The sequence below is a fragment of the Suillus discolor genome, assembly GCF_016758755.1.
Source record: "Suillus discolor strain FC423 chromosome Unknown F5147scaffold_58, whole genome shotgun sequence".
Taxonomy (NCBI): domain Eukaryota; kingdom Fungi; phylum Basidiomycota; class Agaricomycetes; order Boletales; family Suillaceae; genus Suillus; species Suillus discolor.
The window spans coordinates 286,653-302,259 of NW_024541305.1; the positions used below are offsets into that span (position 1 = coordinate 286,653).

Below are 15,607 nucleotides of genomic sequence, written 5' to 3' on the forward strand. Positions count from 1 at the left end.
TAGTACTAATAGCGTACCGTGACTGTCACTAGAAACACGACCTTAGTTTCGCCGTTCAACAAAGGTCCCGTGTATTAGGTGGGCGCCCGCACCTGGCCAGTAGCTGCACTCGGGTACATACCATCCGTTGCCACATGTGTGGCTCGACGTAGAGGAGTTAGGCCACCGACCAAACAGTTTTTCGTTACAGCAACTTGAGAACGGCGAATCATGCATCCAAATGTGGCGTGACTCACTGGACAAACTTGGGCACATAAAGGCCTAATCAAACGCCACAACGAGTTCGCAATTAATCCTCCTGCCTCCATCTGTTGTGATGCTCCATAGGACATGCATGGCTCCTCGACACAATCCGCGTAGGTGGCCACAAAATGGATATTTGCATGTCTGGCTGGCTGTTACAACTGAATTGGCACGATCTGTCACCATTCGAAGCTGAGAGTGAGTGCTTGGGACTTATCATCAAGTCTATCTGTCGCAGGCAGTCAAAGCATGGGTACTTCGTCAGTCGAGTGCGCAGATATCACCAAACACTTTGCATTCAAGGATAGACTTTTATGCACCTGGTTGATGTGAGTTGCCCTCGGTGGTGGCAGTTGAAGGAGTAGACGGTGAAGAACTATGCTTGGTCCGACTCACGATCTTGGATCTGATTCTTCGGTGCCTTGCAAAAGTCGTCCAGGGACAACAGCTCCGTTTTGTCGACCATCAGGACTGTAACCGCGGTGAGTCGTGCAGGACTACCAACCACGAGTAAGAATTCCGGCAACTGCATACGACGAGCCGCGCAGCGGCAATCACTTGTAGTTGAAAGCATCATCGATTAGAGACAAGATATAACCAAAATAGGCACCTCCGAATGTCTACAACCCACGAGCCTCTAGACGACTGCGGAAGGTCTTCTGGAACTGCGGGACATACTCAAAGTCCACGAGCGTGGTGTTTTCAGGCACTAATATATATGATGCCTCGCCGCGGCTCCAGCCCGTCCATGGCTTGAGCTGGTTGTTGAGCCAGTCAACATCGGATCCGGCGAAGGGAGTGGTGTAGAAAACATCGACTGTTGCTGTGGAGCAGGTACATGGGTAAGCAGTTCTGAAATGAGAAAGTGAATGACTTACAAACTGAGCATGTTGGGGTGTAGTCTACTCCGCAATTGATAAGAGACGTAGCGACATTTGTCCATTTATCAAGCTTCTTGAGTGTCAGCTGGAGCTCGATGACACGTTCAGGAGGCGACAGTGTCCATACGAACTCGAGTTGTTGTTGCCTCGTGAACAGACTCATGGAAGGAAGCAGATCATCAGCATCATATCTTGACACTCAACCAAGGAAGGCCAACAAGTTGAGTGAGGCGGTCATCCAATTGAGCTCACGCATGCGGTAGGAGATATTAGGAGAAATATTGATGGGAGCGAAGAACTTCACTTCTTCGCCCATGGCCTCGAGCTGCTTAGCAATTTCAAACGCGACCACCATAACTGTAGCCCGCGATAGTGTATGATACCGTCGCCTGAATCCTCTTGGCTGCTGCGACATAGTACGAAACCATCTCGTCCATGGAGGTGAAGGGCGGGTGGCCAGAATCGAAGCCACGAGCACGGAAAGCATAGAAGGGACGCTCATTCTGGAAGTATCTGGCAAGATTGAGGAAAATGAAGACCTCTACGACACCAGGGTGAACGAAGAATATCAGCGTCTTATATCCGGTCACTGAAAGGGGAACGATAGGATCGTACTCCTCATCTGGGTGTCCTTAGAGTGTGTGGAATCGACGTAGTGGGCCAGGCTGGAGAGAACGAGGTGCTTCAGGATTTGGATGACAGGAATGTCAGGCAAGTCAAACTGTTTCTCTCCTTCGCGCTCGAGCCTGGAGATTATGTGTTAGTGAAGGTGGCTTGAAAGCCGAAACGGATATACCTACCAGATAGCATCGAGAGAAGTACCGCCGATCTCGAAGAAGTTGTCGCTCATCGACGCCTCGCTTTCTACCAGTTTGAAGATGCTAGCATATATCTTAATAAATACTTTTTCCGTCTCAATGGACGGGACGACGAAGGAGACGCTGCGTGCTTCGCAAGTTGGCCTTGCTTAAATCAAATCCGATCCCTGAATGTCGAGATCGATTTCAACAGAAAGTTTGGATGATCAGTGTGCTTTACAGTTCAGAACTTTGGGTTCAGAAGTCAGGCCGTAGTTTTTCCCCTGGCCACGGCATGCAGCAGGGACTCCTGATCCGGTGCGTGTGCCTTCGAGAACCCAGTTGACCCTGACGTCAGGAACAGGATAGCATCGTCTGGCTTAGCCTCATGAGCAACCCAGTCAGCTGCAACAGTAAATCTGATGATTTTAATTCAGAGAGTAAGTAAACCTCAGGACCAGAGATGGAGGTGATCTGCTCAGCTCCAAGCTTGCTGGTGAGCCAAGTTGCAGACCCAAACAATTTTGTGATATACATGACGTGGCCCTTCTTATGCATCTAGTGGGTATCGAGTACGAGCTGTAAGCAGGGCAGATAGCCGGACAGTAGGCACGCCCGGACAGCAGCCATATTATCTTCGTACTCCGTCAGGTATACCACGATAATTGAGCCTGTGGGTTTGCCCCACTTAAGAATGGCCTGTGCAAGGTTGCGAACATATTGGTTGAACATGCTGAAGGTCTTCGCCTGAATGGAAGAATCGTGTGCCGAGGAGTTTATGAAACTAAGCTCGTGTGTCGGATACCAGTCGGCAATGCGATGACGTCATGGAGAGTATGGGTACGGTAACAAAGTCGGTAGCAGCAGCAGAGGAGACTACAGGTTCCATAAGTTGTGTCTCTGGCTAGATCCAAAAGTAATATTACGAAGGTTGAAAAAGGTGTCTAGGAAGTTGAGCACTTGCCTACATTCTTATACACTGGAATCAAAGCACTCATAAAGTGAAACATACCACACTACTTTGTGAGGGAAACGAAAAATATAGCGAGTAGATTGGTGTGATAAATTGATCGGATTTTCGACTCGACGGTCTGACTCCACGTTGGCGCGATAGTGACATACTAGCTGTCTATCTTGGGCCTTGGCTCATTACCCAGCAGCCACGTCAACTTTTTGCTTTTAAAGCTGGTTTCAGACATAGTTGAGAATGTCGAGGGCATTGTGAGAGGATGGTTGACTACATCAAGTAAGAAACCAGCAGCTGGCAGAGAGATACTGACAATATTTTGTGTGCTGGCGCTCGTCCAGTTGGCCTGATGGTACGGATTGGACCAAGCAGGTACAAATAAAGAGGGCATCTGGGAATTCGAATTTCCGGGTCCGTCCGGCCGAGTCCGGCTGGGTCTGTCCGGCTCAAGATATTTTGTATGCAATAGAGTATGACACGACATAAGTACATTAACAAAACTATATAGGAACATCAGAGCCGCAGCCCTCACAGATTTGGTCCAGACTTATTTCAGAGATACCTGCATGAGTCATGAGTGAAAATATGTAACAGTTTAGAATCTGCATGAGTCCATTAGCAGGCAAGCACAGAAATGTAACACCTTTGATAGAGGACGAGAAAGCCGGTTGAGCCAAATGATTGGTAGGCAAGCTGCTAGCACAAAACTGTAGTAGATGATAAGAAAGCCGGCCAGCCCGGTGCACAAGAAGGACAGGCAAAAAGCCCATCCATCAGGAAAATCAAAAAAATTCTTAATGAACCTTAGATAGACTTAGCATCACTTAATAAATATTTTAAGTCGGATTCAGCCAAAAAACATTAAGGGGATTGTGACTTGCCACAAGTAGGGTCTTCGGATGAATCTGACTTAGCTGCTCTGATTGCTGTGCTTATTATTAGAGCTAAGTGAAAGGTAGTAGGGTCTTCGGCTGAATGTGACTTAGCTGCTCTGATTACTGTGCTTATTATTAGAGCTAAGTGAAAGGAAGTACTAGTAGTACAGTACTACTAAGGCTACTACTAGCAGAAAGACTGTTTCAAAGTACTTTCAGGCTCCAAAGCTTCAAAAGTCAATATTAAGTAAAAAACAACTGAACTTTTGCATGGGTGACTTAGGGCTGTTTATTGCACGTGCACCACTTAATGTACTTCAAACTACTTTACTACGCTCTGAAAGGTCCTGAACTGAGCTTGAGTGCACCCTTAAGGACATAAAATCACTGAGATAAGTCAAACGCAGCATGATAAGAATCTGTTCAAGTCACATGCAGTAGCATTCAAGTTGTGCAAAGTAGTACTAGTAAAACAACGAAAAAAAACAAGAATCACCGGCGCCGGCTTCAAGGAGGAATGAACAAGCAACTTTGAGGCTCCTACTCCACATCCGAGTCAGATCCATCATTTCCCTTGGACTCGGTGTCGGATATGTCCACCAGCTGAGCGCGTTCATCCAGATCAAGGTCATCCTCCACAGCAGCATCATCAACGTCATCGCCAGGATGACGACTCTTCTTCGAGAATTCCATGGCAGATGCAATGATGACTTCGAACTTGTCTTCGCGGAGATTCTTCATGATAGCCTTCGCATAGGCGCACATCGATGTACCCCAGGAGATGTCGTTGAATCCTGTTTGCCGACAGGACACCTTGCCAGTTGACTGATTCATTGTCTTTGGCAACGAGATGCTGGTTTTGTTCTTCGCGGCCTGAACCATTTTGATGGTGAGAGTATGAGTAGACCAGAGAGTTAAAGCTCGTTCGACCTAGTTAAAATTGTCAGTTCGTGAGTTTTGAGAATAAATAGGATGATGAGTACTTACCGCAGCACATGACAATGCGAGACCCCCAGCAGGATTTGCTAGTACACCTGGCTTGTCTACCCCAGGTATCTTTTGGGCACCACGGGTCGCGGTGAAGTGTGCACCGAAGGTTTGCACAACAAATGCGCCTTGATAAAGGCCCCGGAATTTCTGCATTAAGCATTAGCACAACAACAACAACAACTCGGAAATTGATTGAGACGGAAGGAGTACGTACAGACTTGTCATCACCATTTGCCTTCTTGTATAAGAATCGAAGGTTGCTGAGTGCGAACGCTGCGAATTCCGCACGATTGTCATCAGAGTCCCTCAGCGAGTCCTGAGACTCAAAGTACGCAATGACAATTGCGATAGCTGCGGAGCCAATGTTGCTGCGGTAGGAGTCGGCAACTCGCTGGACAGCCTATATTGAAGTAGATCTAAGTTAGTACTGTGTTAGTAAAATTGAGCGCACTTACGATGTAGTAGACTGAACTAAGGCTTGTCACTGTGTGGCCGACATGGGGAAAGATCGCATCCCATATCACCTGCATCTTCTCACAGGCCAGCTTGGCGGGAACCTCCCAGGGATTCGCCAATGTCGCGACATATTGTATGTATGTCGAGATAAAGACACGGCGCCATATTTTGGGATCGATGCCTTCGGGGAGGTCATCATTGCTGGGTTTCTTCGCTCGTTCAGTTTGACGGGCTATTGGCTTGACGGGGGAATCTTTAACAAGAGCCTGTAGTAGTCAGTAGTAGTAGAAATAAACATGACGTCAAAACAGACACTTACTGAGCTCATAACTCGTTTTTTCCCTTTGGGAGGGCTGGCGACTGCAGCCTCACGTTCGAGACCTTGAGTCTCATCCTCGTCAGAGAGCCCTCCATCAATGACTCCAAGGTGATAGTTCTTCTTGGGTTCTTCTTTGATGCGAATGACCGGTTCTGCGTGAGAAATCAAAACATTGTTAGTCAGGACTGAGTTGGACGATGATCGAGTGCTGCCATTGGTCAGGGGGGAAGAACAGATCCATTGCGGCACGAGGCTGATCTATTTTTAAAAATGCTGGGCTGGCTGGTGTTGGCCTTGCTACCAGGCTTTGAGTTCTCTGGGATGCTCGCAGCCCAATCATTGATGCCAGTTGAAAATTCCTTTGAGTCCATAGCACTAGCAGAATCACTGAGAAAAAAATAATAAAGTGTCGTTTCGTCGAGAGTGAGCATGATATTGATGGACAAGTGACGACAGGAAAAGAAGAAGGGAACTTCATACCTTTTCGGCTAAACCGATTTCTTATCACGTTGCTGCTTCCCCTCCCCCTTATCATCTGACTTCTCCTTCGCCTTCTCCGTCACCTTCACCTTCGCCTTCTCCATCACCTTCCTGCTACCCCTTTCCTCAGTCTGACTACCACGAGGCCGCGCCTTAGGTGTGTTCTCATTGCTCAACGCTGGCATTGCCCACTGAGGCTTAGCTGGGATATCAGTAAGCATAGGTTCGTCATCCGAGTGATCGGCTTGCTGAAGGGCTGATCTTTTGCTGTGAGCTGCTGTAGGCGTCGCATCAATGACCAGGACATTCGACTCCGTATCTGAGTCAATGCTTATTGTGCTGGGAGGTTGGGCTGTCTTCCTCTTCTTCCTCGTCTCCTGCTCATTTGCCTCTTCCAGTTGCGCCACCTTAATAGCATCCCGCACCTTAGTCTTCTCAGCCGGCACCTTCTTGCCCTCCCGTTTGTCGATCCTTGCCTTCTTTTTTGGTGGCGAAGTAGGAGTTTCACTCAACTCTGAGCCATCCATGCGGGTGTCAGTTGTTTCTGAGGCTTGGGATGGATCTGGGTTGTAGGTGCTGGTGTCAATGGCGGCGTCGTCCATCTCGACATCAGAAATGAATCTGTCGTCTTCAGGAGGCGGAGTGGGTGATTTTGCGTGAGTCTTCTTTGGAATGGGCTTTGGACGGGGCTTTGACTTCGGTAAGACTGCAGCCCGCGGGGTAGCATCGGTTGACGCGTCCTTTTCTGCTTGTTTCTTCTCATATTCAGCAACACGCTTGATCCCAGCGCCCTTGGCACGTTCCTTTTCTTCTTTGGCATCTAACTTAGCCTGACGCTCAGCAGCTACTTCTGCAGCCGTGCGACGTTTCTTCTTCGGGACCGCGTCTACAAGACCAGGACGCTGAGTTGCATTCTTGGTGTGGGTAACACGGCGAGTAGACATTGGTGAGTCGGAGTGGTGGAAGGAGCAAGACGTGAAAGGTGAGCAAATTTCGTCAACTTTACGATGGTGGTAGTCGTAATACTAACTAAAGTGGTTCAAATCGGGACTTAGGGTTTTGCCACGCCTCACCAACATGGCACACTGGCATTGGACTCCCGCTCTGGTATGTGTTCAATGATATCTATACAACTGATATCGATCTTTTTTTATCTACAGAGCTAATCAATGCTCACCCAGATGTCGAATGGAACTCTGCGATTGAACTTGTGTGTGACAATCTCGCCACGTTTTCTAGCCTGCAGGCAAGCGTGTTCTTCGGTATGTGCTCGTGTCTATTCAGTGGTTTGGAGAACGCTAATCTGAGTCTATTATACCAGATACGGCAGTCTTCTCGATGTTCGCCCAGATGTTGAATGGAACTCTGCGATTGAACTTGTGCGTGACAATCTCACCACGTTTTCCTCGGTATGTGCTCATGTCTATTCAGTGACTTGGAGAACGCTAATCTGATTTTATTATGCCAGATATGGCAGTCTTCTCGATGTTTGCCCAGATGTCGAATGGAACTCTGCGATTGAACTTGTGCGTGACAATCTCGCCACATTTTCTAGCCTGCAGGCAAGCGTGTTCCTCGGTATGTGCTCGTGTCTATTCAGTGGTTCAGAGAACGCTAATATGAGTTTATTATGCCAGATACAGCAGTCTTCTCAATGTTCGCCCAGATGTTGAATGGAACTCTGCGATTGATACGGCAGTCTTCGCATCGTTTCAGCTTCGTCTTCATCCCTCCAGCCCGTTCTGCTCACTATGGCTGCTGTACATGGTCCCATACTACCTGCCCATCCCTCTCCATTCCGCAATGCTCAGAGTGTGCCCCATTCCAGAATGGGCTATCATCCTGCACCCTTGGTCAGTCTTTAGTAGCCGCTCGTCATATTCGCACTAACCTGCAGTGCTAGATCGGGCAACCGATGACGGCAAATTGGACCATCATCCTTCATGACACCATCATCCAGCCCGTTCTGCTCACTATGGCTGCTGTACATGATCCCATACTACCTACCCATCCCTCTCCATTCCTCTCCATTCTGCAATGCTCAGAGTGTGCCCCATTCCAGAATGGGCTATCATCCCGCACCCTTGGTCAGTCTTTAGTAGCCGCTTGTCAACTCATCCCCCACTCGCATTGTTTCAGTTTCGTCTTCATCCCTGACTTGCATCCCTCACTCACATCATTTCAGCTTCGTCTTCATCCCCACTCGCATCATTTCAGCTTCGTCTTCATCCCCACTCGCATCATTTCAGCTTCGTCTTCATCTCTCACTCGCATCGTTTCAGCTTCGTCTTCATCTCTCACTCGCATCGTTTCAGCTTCGTCTTCATCCCCCACTCGCATCATTATCACTTCGCCCAGATGTTGAATGGAACTCTGCAATTGAACTTGTGCGTGTCAATCTTGCCACTTTTGCTAGCCTGCAGTCCGCATGTCAAACACTTTCTCTAGAAGAGCCCACTACCCTGCCCTTTTCCCAATCTGGATCTCCTGGTGATCATTCATGCTGTCCAACTTAATGGCTGCCTCGTTGTTGGTACGTAGTATGCATGTTTGTTGTACCATTGCCTCATGTTACTTTTGGAAGGTTCTCACTGCTCCCAACAACGCATACACCTCGCACTTCAAGTGGCACCTTCACAGGCTCTTATGCTAAGGTAAGTTTGCATATAAATATCATGCCGCATGCACCTCTGAAGCTCAGACTTGTAGGCTCTCATTACCCCGCCAGTTCTACACCATCACACTATACCATCCAGTACCAACCTCCATATTCGCAAAATGCGCACCCTTAGCCATCGTCAGCCTACGCTACCATGCTTAGCAGTAGGCTGCACCCGCCATTTCCATAATAGGTCCGGGCGCACTTCCCACATGTGATCACAGCATGAATCACAGACTTTCCGACTGCCACACCATTCATCCTCCAGTTCCAGTAGTTCTCCCCCACCTGCTAGTTGCAAGCGCAATTCATCATCGGCGTCTCAGTCTGGCCCTGAACGTCCCTTATTTGACTCAACATATCATTCACGCAGCCGGAGCAGATCAGAGGGAGCTTCTGACAGTCGCACTCAGGCTAGTGGCGGTTGTGATTTTGATATGGTGTTCAATCCACCTGACTTGGAGGATGTCATTGAGGATGGTCATGGCAGCCATCATGATTTTGAGTATGATGCACCACACGATACCTTTGAGGATCGGCATTCTGCTGAGCCGCCGGCAGACTCTACAGGTGGCTTGGATGTAGATCAGCCTCCTGGTAGTAGTGCTAGTTCTGACAGCCAAGCTTGGAGTCGACCTCAGGTAACTAGGTCATATCATCCCATCATTAACGGTACGTGACTTCTCTTGATGCTCATACAATTTATGCTCAATTCTCCTCTACAAAGGGAGAATCTGCGATGGTCAAGGGAATCCCATACCCCCAGATGCTCCACCACCTCCACACCCATCAGATCGTGGATCTGACGACTGGATGCCATACAACGATCGTGTCGAGTTTGAAGTTGCTGATTTCCTGTACCGTCGCAACCAAATGTCTGCAGGCGATATTGATTTTGTATTCAATCTGTGGGCAGCTTCATTAGCAGCTCACGGTGATACCCCGCCATTCACAAACCACACCGACATGTACGACACCATCGATTCAACTCCTCTCGGTGATGTTCCCTGGCAAAGCTTCAGCTCGCAGTACAACAGAATTTTACCTGACGACCCGGATGACATTCCATCATGGATGAAGTCTGAGTATGACGTATGGTTCCGAGACCCTCGGCTCCTGGTTCACAACATCATATCAAACCCGGATTTCAAGGACGAATTCGACTATGCACCGCTACAGGAGTATAGCGTTAGTGATGGAGCGCATCAATTTCAGGACTTTATGTCTGGTGACTGGTGTTGGAAACAGGCCGTAAGCGTTGCTCACTTACTCCTTCGCGTTGTTGTCTCACTTTTATCATTCACTGCAGGACTTAATTGCGCAAGATCCGGATACAATAGGATCGATGTTCATCCCTATTATTCTTGGAAGTGACAAGACAACAGTCTCTGTCGCCACTGGCCATAACCAATATTGGCCGGTCTATATGTCCATTGGCAACATCCGCAACAATGTGCGGCATGCACACCGCAATGGTGTCGTACTACTTGGCTTCTTAGCCATTCCAAAAGGTACGTACTCTCTACTAATTGTGTGCGCTGCTGTTACTAATGTGGTACTGATTTACTTAGCTGATAATGAAGACACCAAGGACGCACACTTCCGAAAGTTCCGCCGCCAGCTTCTACACTCGTCACTTGCAAAAATGCTTGAAACCCTCAAACCTGGCATGACCAAACCGGAGGTTGTCCGTTGCCCTGATGGCCACTTTCAACGAGCTGTGTATGGTCTTGGACCATACATAGCTGACTATCCCGAGCAAGCACTGCTTGCATGTATTGTACAAAATTGGTGTCCAAAGTACGTTTTTGTCTTATTCTTCGTGTCCCTATGCTAAGTAGGACTATGGTGCTCTTACACCGGCAGATGCACCGCACCAGCAGACGGTCTCAATGAAGGCACATATGGCCGACGTTCCCGCAATCACACCGAAGTTTTGGTTGAGGAATTCGAACTAGGTGTTCTGTGGGATGAATACGGCCTTGTTGGAGACATTGTGGTGTGTACAATACTTCATCTACTCGTCTCTTTTGAACTTACACTATTGATACAGCCATTCACTAATTACTTTCCACGCGCTGACATACACGAGCTTCTCTCCCCAGATATCTTACACCAGCTCATCAAGGGAGCGTTCAAGGACCACCTAGTTAGTTGGGTGCACGACTACATCGAAGCTCAATATACAGAAGCCAACGCGAACAAGATACTGGACGACATTGACCATCGGTAAGTTTATCTTCAAATTCACTTCAAGCTGCTGCTGCTGCTGAATAGTAGTATGTGTCACACAACTAGCATCGCTCTAGCTCCAGCGTTTGCAGGCCTTCGACGATTTCCAGAGGGTAGAGGATTCAAACAGTGGACTGGTGACGACTCAAAAGCTCTCATGAAGGTCTGTACCGATATTCTTATATTTTACATAGCAACAGTACTAATATTTTTAATGCGCATTTACTGCCCAGGTCTATATACCTGCTATCGAAGGTCATGTACCCAAAGAGATGGTACAGGCTTTGCGAGCGTTACTCGACTTCATCTACATCGCTCGCCGCAACATCATCAGCTCTAACAGCCTCGACGCAATGGACGATGCCTTGAAGCGTTTCCACAGGTACCGCAAGATATTCCGAACATCCGGTGTTCGACCCAGAGGATTTAATCTCCCTCGACAACATTCACTCATCCATTACCATAAGCTCATTCGAGCGTTCGGCGCACCAAATGGGCTTTGTTCGTCTATAACAGAGTCCAAACACATTAAAGCCGTCAAGGAGCCATGGCGCCGGTCGAGTCATTTCGAGGCTCTCAGTCAAATGTTACTTACCAATCAGCGTCTCGACAAGCTAGCCGCTTCACGCGTTGATTTTGTTGACCGCGGGATGCTATGAGGGACGTGTTTGTCATACATCCTCAACAAACTTGGTATGTGATTTTCATGATGCTGGGCTCGCCAACACTAATCACCACCTTTACAATTCACAGGGATACTAAACGCTCCATTGGAAGCACACATCAAATGAGATGTCCCAGACCAGGATGAGCCTTTTGGATGCTACCATCATGCAACTAATGATGGCGAAGGTAGTGCAGACGAGGGTGAGGGTAACACCAATGCTGAGCCTGATGCTGATGCTGTTGATGGGCCAATGGTCCTTGCCCATGTTGACCTGGCGAAGACAGCTGGTAAGTAGTTTTGTGTATACTTGCATGCTTCCGCTCACCATACACCTTACTACAGCCAGACGGATCTACCCAGAGCTCATTGCAGATCAGATAGGTCAACTCAACTTCACAACTTTGATTTAGCATTTTCTGCGTGACCAATGCCGTGCTGACTCTGACTCATCTAGCTCTGACTCCTCCCGGTCTGCACTTCCTGAGATCTACGAAAAGATCACACTGTACACTTCAGCCGTGGCCACCTTCTTTGCTCCTAGCGATTTATCGGGGATTGGCGGTATGCGCTACGAGCGTATTCGCGCTGTAGATACGTGGAGAAATGGCCCTGGGCGCTATGATTGTGTCTTTGTTAGCACTGATTCGTCTGCCGATGGCATGCGCGGCCTCAACATTGCTCGAGTGAGACTATTTTTTCTTTGAAGCATGATGGTATCACGTACCCTTGTGCACTTGTACAGTGGTTCAAACGTGTGGCTGACTCCCCAGATGAAATTACGGGAATGTGGGTTGTAGAGCCGGAGCTTCTTGAAGATGGAGCACGCTGTGTGTCTGTCATCCACCTTGATAGTATATTTCGTGCGGCCCACCTTATACCAGTATTTGGGGGCGACTTTGTGCCAACCAATCTCACTTACTCGCAGACACTCGACGCTTTTTGCACTTATTATGTCAACAATTTCATTGATCATCATGCATATGAGATCGCATTTTGACTTATCGTAGTACTTATTATTGTTTAGCTGAAATCAACTTATGTTTTCCGCTTAGTAATGATACTCTGAGTGAGTCTACTACTTAGTAGATCTCAAATTTCACTTATTATCACCTGCCTACTTAAAATTCTGAATAACACTTGATTCGCAGATTTCTTTCTTGTATTTCCTTTGTGAAGAATTCTCTAAGTAGAAATTAAGTAGAAATGATCTTCTTACATGACTTGGTGCACTTAGTATTGTTTCAAGTAAACATAAGTAAGATAAGTTGGCTAAGAATTTTTATAATTTTCCTGATGTCTGAAAGCTCAAACTATATCTGCAGCTGCACAAAGCTGTAATAGTCAGGTGAGGCCAGGCTGGAAGATCACTAATTTGATGTATTCAAGATGGTAACGAGTCATGAAATGTGTTCATTGTATGACACGACGTTAAGAACTGACAAGTTGTGCACAGACGGATCCGGACAGACCCGCATGCAGCTGGACGGAGACTGCCGGAAATTCGGATTCCCAGACTTTCTGCAAATAAGGTGCCGTTCGGACGACAAATTCTAGGTTCGAAATTCCCGGTTCAAATTGCACGTGATGGCCGCACGTGATATATGCTGATAGATAATCGTAGGATCAAATGTACGTCCTGTTCTTACGCCCATCATGATTCCAGATCTTGAAGCACAAACGCAGCGTCGACACCACCAAATCGTGATCATCATAACCATTGCCATTGCACAGATTACCTACTTATACAACCTCCTGTTCTTGTCTCACACTGAACGAATTCCATACCATACATCGATCCTCACCGGCCAAGCTTGGGTCTACGAGCTTATCAGCAGTCATCCAGACCGAATTCAACATAACTTCGGCATCAACCTTGAGACGTTTTGAGCAATTGTTAGACACTCTCCACCAACATGGATTCGTTCAATCGCGCAATGGCGTCACCGTCGCCGAGCAACTTGGTATATTTCTGTACACATGCGTTACCGGACTATCATCTCGTCACGTTGGAGAAAGATTCCAACGTTCTCCCGACACGATCACTAGGTAAGTACATTAATTATTTGAGACTAATACTGTGCTAACTTTTGCAGATATTTCAAACGGATGCTTGTGTTCTTCTCATCGCATCCCTTCTACACCTCCAATGTCCAACTCCCAAACAGTGATACTCCCATTTCCACGGCAGTACATGCAGACCCGCGATTCAGATTCTTCGATGAGTGTATTGGTGCCGTCGACGGCACTCACATCCGGGCCTTCGCGCCACTTGAAGACCACACTATCCTGCGTAACCGGAAGGGGTTTTTATCGCAAAACTGCCTGTTTATATGCGACCTGGACTTTTATTTTATGTACTCGCTCACGGGCTGGGACGGCTCAGTCGCTGACGTGACGCTCTGGAATGACGCGCGCTCTCATGATTTGCGCATACCTCAACACAGGTACCTTCTTGCTGATGCGGGTTTCGGTACCTGTGATGCGCTTCTAGTACCTTATCGGGGAGTGCGCTATCACTTGAAAGAATGGCGCCAAGCAAACATTGCGTGAGTTTATTTATCGTACATATCTGATTTGCTATTAATTTTGTTATAGGCCACGCGACTCTAAGGAATTATTTAATCTTTGACACGCGGCACTACGAAACATTGTCGAACGGATATTCGGTGTTCTGAAAAGGCAATGGCGCATTTTGACGATCGCGCCTGAATACAGCCTGCATATCCAGGCCCGGATCCCAGCCGCGCTATGCGCGATTCATAACTTTACACGAAGGTACAATCCTGACAGTTTTGATCTCACTCTAGACCACGAGTATGATATCGTGGAGGACGACACTGTAGCCACACGGACGCTGTCTGAAAGGACCGGCGGATACTTCTGAGCGGATGCTCATCGAGAGGCGATTTGCACTCGCAATTGTGGACTGATTACTCGAGGAGCGCAAACGAAGGGGGTCTCCCATTGCCGTAGTTACAGATACTATACAAATTTTGTACTAGAAAACAATCAAGCATGCTACAACATAGTCATATGGTTCTGTGAGGCCTCACGGCGCACCACCACAAAGGACTGTTTCTCTTCCCAGACCACTCGAGCCTGTCACCTCGTCCAACGAATAAAAAATAATGGCCTGGTTTTCGTGTTCGGCTAAAAAGTTCGTGATGGCTAACCGCTCTTTACTGGTAAGGTCCGTGTACATATTAAGTAAAGAAATAGCCCTCCCAACGTGTGTGGAGGGCTGTGGTTGCACCGGCGGTTGCGGTGGAGCTAATACGAGGTTTTTCTGCATCTCACGCACACCTCAACGAGGTTCTTCATCGTTTCGGTACCCTCCTGCTGCACTAACAGCGTGGCAGATGGCAGCCGACTCCATTTCTGGGAACTCGCAGCAGATCCAGGAGCAATAGCGCTGAATTTGCGCTTTCCTGGCTAATGCTGGTCCATACCGAGTCGGTAGAACCTTCGGTGGATGGACAGAGGAAGGTAGAGGGAGGAGGTACTTCGAGGGAGTCGGGATCTACTGACGATGGCGGCCCCCAAGTGGCATTATCGATTGCAGTGGGGATCAAAGGTGGTGTAGAGGCGGTGGGGATCAAAGGTGGTGTGGAGGCAGTAGAATCCTGAGGCACATTGCTGGTGGCGGTGGGTCGGAATACATGCGAGCCTTTGGCTTTGCTTGGAATCAGTTGTTCCATGATTTCGAAGTGCTCGAAGCCCTTCATCATGAAGGGCTTCGCATGAGGGTGTGTCTGAAAACAACGTCATGAAGGGGTGGCAGCGTGCAATCTATCATAATGCGTACCTTGACAAAGCGTGCCCAAACATCGTCTTTTCTATCCGTGATACCCGCTCCGTGCTCGTGACTCCACGTAAAGCCCGACGTACACTTGATTTCGATAACGCTGTGGTATGCTTTTTTTAGCTATAAAAACATGTAAGGACATTGCTGGCGGCTGAAAGGGTTTAATAGAAACATACCACTTGCCATTTGGTCTTGCAAACTAGACCACTCTTTTCCGCCCTCTCTGATGCGGAATT

The 15,607-nt window shown here is 47.9% G+C and overlaps 4 protein-coding genes across 4 annotated transcripts; 1 reads left to right on the forward strand and 3 right to left on the reverse strand.

Moving 5' to 3' along the window:
* Positions 1–711: 711 nt before the first annotated feature.
* F5147DRAFT_814431 (uncharacterized protein) lies at positions 712–2,073 on the reverse strand (the record flags this gene model as incomplete). Its single annotated transcript, XM_041443520.1, has 6 exons — positions 712–1,066; positions 1,122–1,282; positions 1,343–1,449; positions 1,508–1,665; positions 1,740–1,870; positions 1,925–2,073. Coding segments are annotated over 6 exons (909 nt in total), but the record flags the coding sequence as incomplete, so codon positions are not given.
* Positions 2,074–4,303: 2,230 nt separating this feature from the next.
* Positions 4,304–5,436, reverse strand: F5147DRAFT_582709 (uncharacterized protein; the record flags this gene model as incomplete). The annotated part of the gene is made up of 4 exons (XM_041431677.1): positions 4,304–4,693; positions 4,751–4,900; positions 4,968–5,026; positions 5,205–5,436. Coding segments are annotated over 4 exons (831 nt in total), but the record flags the coding sequence as incomplete, so codon positions are not given.
* A 3,668-nt stretch (positions 5,437–9,104) lies between these two features.
* Positions 9,105–12,563, forward strand: F5147DRAFT_747298 (uncharacterized protein; the record flags this gene model as incomplete). The annotated part of the gene is made up of 11 exons (XM_041439935.1): positions 9,105–9,339; positions 9,395–9,918; positions 9,977–10,178; positions 10,239–10,467; positions 10,534–10,666; positions 10,721–10,896; positions 10,966–11,062; positions 11,133–11,537; positions 11,706–11,857; positions 12,021–12,249; positions 12,273–12,563. The coding sequence occupies 11 exons, from the start codon at positions 9,105–9,107 to the stop codon at positions 12,561–12,563; spliced, it is 2,673 nt and encodes an 890-aa protein (XP_041289192.1).
* A 2,307-nt stretch (positions 12,564–14,870) lies between these two features.
* On the reverse strand, positions 14,871–15,557 carry F5147DRAFT_814434 (uncharacterized protein; the record flags this gene model as incomplete). Its single annotated transcript, XM_041443521.1, has 4 exons — positions 14,871–14,951; positions 15,016–15,318; positions 15,372–15,481; positions 15,548–15,557. The coding sequence occupies 4 exons, from the start codon at positions 15,555–15,557 to the stop codon at positions 14,871–14,873; spliced, it is 504 nt and encodes a 167-aa protein (XP_041289193.1).
* Positions 15,558–15,607: the final 50 nt, after the last annotated feature.